This window comes from Cricetulus griseus, chromosome 4 (assembly GCF_003668045.3).
Source record: "Cricetulus griseus strain 17A/GY chromosome 4, alternate assembly CriGri-PICRH-1.0, whole genome shotgun sequence".
Taxonomy (NCBI): Eukaryota; Metazoa; Chordata; class Mammalia; order Rodentia; family Cricetidae; genus Cricetulus; species Cricetulus griseus.
This window is the reverse complement of record NC_048597.1, coordinates 229,760,705-229,767,967: the sequence shown is the minus strand read 5'-3', so window position 1 is coordinate 229,767,967 and position 7,263 is coordinate 229,760,705. Positions and strand designations below refer to the sequence as shown.

The following is a 7,263-nucleotide window of genomic DNA, read 5'->3' as shown; positions in this document are numbered from 1 at the left end:
CCTTAATCCCAGCATTCGGGAGGAAGAGGCAGGAGGATCTGAAGTTGGGGGGCCACCGCCTGGCCTACACAGTGAGCTCCAGGATGGCCAAGGGTAGAGTGAGACCCTGTCTCGAAAAAAAAAAGGAAATTGGAAAAGACTATTCAAAAATTAAGAGCTTTCACTTGCGCCTCCTGATCCCTGTCTTCTCCCTTTTAGATATGTCTAGGAGTCAGCTTGCCCAGGAGAGGAAATCTCTAGATTCTTTTGTCTGGGTAAATGAGATCACTGGAGAAGTCACCCTCCCTCCAGGGGAGGAGACCGCACTCGCAGCTTCTTCCGGAGAGAAGCAGCGTAGGGCGAAGAAGTCGGGGTCCTGGCGTGGGAGCGCGGCCCGCGCGGCGGCTGCACCCAGACCGGCGTCCCCGGCGAACCCCGAGGCTGCGGGGGGCGCTCTGCCCGAGCAGCACCCGCTGGGAGCGTCGCCTCCACCTGCTATGACGCTGCCAGCCAGCCCTTCTCCGCCCTGGGCTCTGCCCTGCAAGCTGAGGAACGTCCTGACGGGAAGCAACCGGTTTTCCTTCTGAGCACCGGGCGGGCGGAGCAGCCCCACCCCCACAACACAGGTTTTACAGGAACCCGCAAAAACGCTCTCAGACCCAATACAAACTTTTCTGAGATTTTTTTTTACAGACTACGGTTCTGGTGCTGGAGTCGTCTGTGGGAAAGAAGCACGGCTTGAGTGGGGTGAGAACAGGCCAGGGTGAGGGGGCCTGCTCGCCCGCTCCTCCCCCGCTCGCCCGCTCCCCCGCTTTCCCGCTCTCCCGGGCGGCACTTGCAATGGAAAGCGCTGAGTTCAGCCTGCTCGTGGGTAGCACTGCACACACCTCACGCCTGTGCCTGAGCTGTACCCACCGTCTTCCCGGCCGAGCCTAGGACGAGTCCCCAAGCCACAGTTCGTTGTAGGCTCCACGCGGGCCTGAAGGCGGGGCCAAAGGGTGCTCTGCGGCTCCTGTGCCCTGAGGAGGGTTGGGAACAGCCTCAGGAGGGTGTGGCATGGTGTGGGAAGGCCTCAGAGCCCTGCAAGTGAAAGCTGCAGGCGGAGCGGGGGCGGGAGGGAGGCTGAAGGCCCAGGTGGTTCTGGGGAGCCAGAGAGGAGGCGAGCTGCTGTGGCAGGGGGCAGGGGTCTCCGCAGGGAGGGTAGTCCCGTGGAGGGGAGGCGGGGCAGCGGGGTTCCTTCCACAGGCCGTTTTGCGTGAGTGCTCTCTCACGGTGGCGCTAGTGGGACGGGAGTGGAGTCTTCAGTAGGTGGGGTCTAGCTGGAGGAAGTAGCTCACCAGGGACCGAACTTTGAAAAGGTAACCCGAGGTCCAAGGCTGAGATGCTACTGGTAGTCTGAGTACGGGGAGGCCCACGAGACCCCTAGGGAGACCACCACTTGCCGACTTGCCGAAGGAACGCACAACGTTTCTTGATTGGAATTCAAGCCTAGGCAGGGACCTCGTCCCGCAGACTGGCGCAGCAGTCGAAGGAGGACGTCTCGAGCCTGATAAGCAGAGGGCTTTATAAAGGCAAAGATCACAGAATAGGGTTAGGGGTACAGGTTCGAAGCTGACTGACTGCAGAGTCCAGGCAGACTGGGGGCTTTCCAGGGGTTTTATCTCTTGTACCATTTGTGCCCATAAAAGTTGTTTCTCAACTTTTCAGGTTGGTTGCCATGGAGTCAGGGCCATCTGTCTCCCCTTCCCTACTAGTGGGACTGTTTGTAGTTATCTCCCCTTCCTGCCCGTCAGATTTTCCAGGGGTGGTGGTGGTATAAGCCTTTTGCACAGGTCATGGGGTCAGGTTCTCACAGAGTGCTGTTTTGGGCCCCTTTTCTCTTGGATGGCTCTGGTTTGACCTTTCAGCACCAGGATGGAGATCAGAGTTCGAGTTAGGGCAGCCAGCAGTCTCCTCAGGCTTTCACCATGCCTCCCATTGTAGACCAGGTGTGTATGTGTGTGTGTTCATGCGTGCGTGCACGTACCTCTGTGCCTGGTCTCACAAAGCCAAGAAGAGGGTGTTAGATCCTCTGGAACTGGAGTCACTGCTATAAACAGTCATAAGAGCTGGTGAAGGGACCAGCTCCCCATTTCGGCAGCCATAACAGCCAAACACATGCTTGCCTGACCTTACCTTGGTCACTTGGAGGTCAGATGCCTCGTGGCAAGGAACCAATCAGAAGTTAGCTGGTGGCGCTATGCTTTCCGGCTCTGGATGTATTTTACCGACAAGTGCACAGCAATGACACTCAGAGCACAGCAATCTCCCTGGGAGGGCCTATGGGCCATAACAACTGGTTAACCAATCAACACAGGGCAAGCCCTCCAAGCCTGGAGGCACACCAATCCTGAGCCTGTGTGTACCCCTAGACACTCCCCTTACGCTACCCCATAAGATCTCTATGCAGTGGCTTTGCATTGTCTTTCCTAGCCATCCACTATGGTGGGTGGGTGAAAGACCTGAGCTAACATGGAGTTAGCTTGTTCAACAAGTACAATAAAGCCTCTTGCTGTTTGCATCAAGTTTCTGCCTCTGCATGGTGATTGGGGTGGCCTCGGTCCTGGGCTGAGATCCTGAGGGCCTGAGCCTCTGGGGGTCTTGCACTGGGAATTGAACCCTGTGCTCTCTGAAGAGCAGCTAAAGCTCTTAACCACGGAGCCATCTTGAACAGCCTCCCAGGCTTCTCTTGAACAAGGCTTCCTGTACTCTTGTGATGAAGACTCCAGACAAGGAAAAGTGTGGTGAAAATCGAGATCAAGCAGTGTCCTTGTCAAGGTCTAATTTTATTGATTATAAACAAGGGGTTTTTAAAGAGAAAGGAGGAAGTAAAGAAAGAGGAAGTGGGGGAGGAATGGGTGTTAATTGCTCTCAGGCCAGGGCAGGTGTCTGGAAACTAAGGGGTGGGGTGCTTGACTAATTGGCGGTTTAGCATGGAGGTCGCCAGGCCTCTTGTAAGGAGGACTTTTATATCTAACCAGGGCTGGCTCCTGACATCTCCTCCTTCTATGTATAATAGAATGGAGCGTCTGTCTTAGGCTACGTGATGGGCACCGAGCACAGCCAGGGGACCCTATGTCTATGATATTGTCATTTATATGACAGTGAGGGGTAGAGCCTCTGTCTTAGGCTACGTGAGGTGCATCCGCCCCTAGCACTCCAGGGACCTTTTATAAGTTGAGCAGCTCGAGAGCGCTTGGAGTGGGCATCTGGGTCACGGCCTCACGCTAATCCCGTCATGGAGGGTGCTACAGCTGGTGAGATGGGTCGGCGTCTGGCCTTCGGCATCACGATAATCCTGCCATTGACATCTCCAAGGCCAAGGAAATCAAGAGGTTCGATGTTCCAGGCCCAAAAAAATCTAGTCCTTTAGGAGGATTGTCGGGGTAGCAGCTGAACTGAAACACAATAGTCTCTTTCAGACAAGAAGGTAGAGGTGACAATATAAGTAGTCAACCCCCTACTTAGGAACAGGCAAGTTAGGAGTTAAGTGCCTGCAATTCCCTCATGAAAGGGAGGGGTGGAAGAATAGCAGACCCAACAGTCCTCTATGAGGGAGTGGTTGGCTTGATGAGGGGCCTGAACAGTAGGGTTAATTAATGAGAGAATAAGGTCAGCGGAGGAGGGAGGTCCTGGGGGGAATAGGAGGGGGTGGTCGCAATAGTTGTGGAGGAGTTGGCAATATCACCAGCTTGGTTGACGATCATCCAGGTGTAGTTGTAGATCTGATAGGGGCTTGCAGCGGCAACAGCAATTGAAGGTGAGAACACACAAGTAGCCAAAAAGACAGCATCTTTTATCTAAAATTAAGCAGAATTAGAAGACTTCTCAGGGGCTTCCCTGGGTGGATTATATAGTTTTAAAAGGTGTTCAGCCAACCATCTAGCATTATTGGCCTGAGTATCAAAAATACATGCATGTCCTTTTCCCCAAATGAGGACTGGATCTGGTCCGTGCCACTTATGAGTTAGGGGATCTTTCCATAAGGCCTGAGCATAATTTTGAGCCATTGATGGATGTCAGAGGCAATCCGAGGCTGATTTTCCTGTAGCATCATATGTGAGAAAATTTAGCACAAACAATGCATGATTGAGTAAGTTCTAATGATTGTCTTTAGTGGGGTATAGAACTCCTCCTCCTGAACACAGTTTAAACAGCATGTTTTTAAGTGTTTGGTGAGCTCTTTCAACAATTCCCTGGCCGTGGGGGTAGGGGAGGCTTGACCAAGGAGGAGGAAACAAGTATCTGGGGGTGGTGGGCCTTTGTTGATTCTTGATAGCAAGGTCTCAGTAACGGTCATAGAATTCAGATTTCCAAGTTGAGTATTGCCCGAGGCTAAGGACTGACTGTGACACGGTGCCATTCGGCTGGGGTGAGGTATCCCTCTCCTGAGAGGGCCTCCAGTAAGGCAAGGGTGAAAGATGCAGTGGGACCGTAATTTTTGACCGCTGAGTTAAGTTCCTTAAGGGCTTTAAATTTTAATTTTTTAAAGGTGTTTTCGGTTATTTCTGTTTGTTTATCTTGGTCCTCATTATCTGACTCAGTGTCATCCCTATCCCTCTCATTAATTTTATCTTCTGAGTTTTCCTCCTCCCTAGTTGTATGAGTGGAGGAGGGGTCTTGGTCAGAGGAGGATGGTGTATGTTGCAGAAGTAAGGTGAGCAGACCCAGGGGAGTTAGTAAGGATATCATTAATAAGATTCCAATAACTAAAAGTCTGTAAGGGAACTGCCTCAGGTCCCTTTTCTTTGAGCAATCTATTAAGATCCTCTCCAACCTTTTTCCAAGTTAGGGGATGAATGTCTGGGCCTTCTAAAATGACCCATGGACATGTTCTTGATAAAAAAGGCAAAAAACTGAATCAAGTCCTTACATTTTACTCAAACTCCCCTTTCCCAAAAGGAAGTCTTAAAAATCCCTAATGAATTTGACTTCCTTAGACAACTTTTGGCCCATTATTATGGAACAGAATGAGGGGGACTTACCAGGGAATCAGTCACTCATGAGCGGTGAGGACATTCCCAGACCAACGTCCGTCGCAATTCGGCGAGCGAGACTTTGCTTCTCGGCGTGCACTTCCGAGGTTTTCCTTGGGGGGTGGGTCTCTGTTCGGCGAAGAGTCCATACCTTGGGCCACACATTTGGGTGCCACCTGCCCCGGCCCACGGGGCTCCAGTAATTCGTGGGTCCAAGGTGGACTAAGCCTGAAAATAAATGGGCAGGAAAGAAAAGCGAGACCAAGCAGTGTCCTTGTCAAGGTCTAATTTTATTGATTATAAAGAAGGGGTTTTTACAGAGAAAGGAGGAAGTAAAAAGAGAGGAAGTGGGGGAGAATTGATCGTAATTGCTCTCAGGTCAGGGTAGGTGTCCCGGAACCTAAGGGGTGGGGTGCTTGACTAATTGGCGGTTTAGCATGGAGGTCGCCAGGCCTCTTGTAAGGAGGACTTTTATATTGAACCAGGGCTGGCTCCTGACAGCCACTGCTTGCTGCTAGCAGCTGAGGGTTACAAAGGCTGCTACCAACCAGCACTGGAAGAGCAAAAAGGATCCCAGCCAACTTTCTGGCAGCAAGCTGAGAAACTTCACCCTGTATCACTCATCCCTACTGGCCCAGGATGGTTTCAGTTGGCTGCAAATATAACCTTTATAAAACCAGGGAAACAAAAAAACAAAAAAAGCTGGGCGTTGGTTGCACACGCCTTTAATCCCAACAACAACAACAACAACAACAACAAAAAAAAAAAACAGGGAAAGGTCTTCTGGGATGGTCAGATCTTTCTACTCTCTTTCCTCTGACTCATGAGGAGGTGGACAGGCAGGTGCAATAATGCCCAGCTGGGAACAGGGTCAGGTTCGCTAACAAGGACACTGGAGGCATGCTCAAATCTGTACATAGGCCTGTGAAGACATTAAGGGCTTTGGGGAGATGAGGAACCTGTTTTCTTGAGTCTTGATTGGATGCAGCTGTGTTTTACAAGATGCCAACAAAGAAAAACAACACTTCTCCAAAGGAAATGAATAGTTTATGTAGAGATAAAAGGCTAAAAATAAAAGCAGGATTCCCATCCCTTAACAGTTAGGCTATGACCATTTGGAGCCCCTAGTCACAGTGGTTTACATAAAAGGCCAGACTCAAGAGGAACACTGTAACACTGACTGCTTGAGAGGGTCATCTGTCCCCACAATAAAAACATGTAACTCCTTAATAGCTATGAAAGAGTTTCTAGGACTAGCAAGATGGCTCTGCTGGTAAAGACACCTGCCACAGAGCCCGCTCTTGAGTTGGATCCCTATGATAGAGACAATCAGCTCTTAAAAGTTGTCCTCTGATCTGTACATACTTTTACACACACAGGAAATAAAAGGGTGTTTTGGCTGGAGATGTAGCTCAGTAGAACACTTGCCCTAACAGGCACAAGTTCCCAAGTTCAGTCTCCAGCACTACACCAAAAAGGGTGGTGTTTGTACCATTGGGCAAAACTGGATGGCAGAGAAATTTCAGCCCGCCCACAGTTATTAGGTAGGCAGGGAGCAACCCTCAGGGTGAAGGTGGTGTAGACAAGACCAGATCCTGCCAGGCTGTGGGCAAGCAGGGTCCCTGCAGAGGTGGGATTTTGGTGTGAAGTGAGCCTAAGGAAATTGACTGATAGTCAGGATAGGGCTGTGTACTTTGGGCTTGAGACTGGGGAGGTCTGCCCTTGATGCCATCAAGTGACTGCACCCTGAGATGCTGAGAAGCACAGGCTGTCCCTCCTCCAGTGTGCTTCCAGGTACCCATAGAGAGCACACCCACACCCACCACCACCACCACCTGGCCTACACTGCCCTCAGTGAAGAACCTCTGGCTGCTATGTGCCCAGTGTTTAGGCTCCAGTAGTGAACTGCCCTTGGCCCTTCATCTCATGTGCCCACTTCTCAAAGCCTTCCTGTCACTCATCAACTCAGAGGCTCCTTAGGGGTAGAGGCCTTTCCAGAGGGGAGGGAGAAGGGCTTTGGCAGCCCATGCTGGGAACAGACAGTCTGGTAGTTAGGGACCTAGCCCCAGCTCTCCTTGTGGGGGCAGCTCAGCTGTGCTCAGAGTGCAGGTCTCTTTGGATCCATTTCACACCAGAGGCTTCACCTGCTCTCTCTGTGGTGGGGGGAAGCACAAATATTCTGAGATGAAGTCCAAAAGATCACTTCTAACAATTTCTTACAACTACTAGTTGTCAAACTTTAACAACCAGAAAACAAGAAAAGCAGCTA

The 7,263-nt window shown here is 51.1% G+C and overlaps 1 protein-coding gene across 1 annotated transcript; it reads left to right on the top strand.

The window, feature by feature from the left end:
• Positions 1-200: 200 nt before the first annotated feature.
• Positions 201-2,355, top strand: CUNH3orf86 (chromosome unknown C3orf86 homolog). The gene has a single exon (XM_027415482.2). The coding sequence runs from the start codon at positions 201-203 to the stop codon at positions 564-566; it is 366 nt and encodes a 121-aa protein (XP_027271283.2). The 3' UTR covers positions 567-2,355.
• The last annotated feature ends 4,908 nt before the right edge of the window (positions 2,356-7,263 follow it).

Bases quoted from the DNA above. Each gene is read 5' to 3' on its own strand.
- CUNH3orf86 (XM_027415482.2), top strand. From the start codon at position 201: ATGTCTAGGAGTCAGCTTGCCCAGGAGAGGAAATCTCTAGATTCTTTT.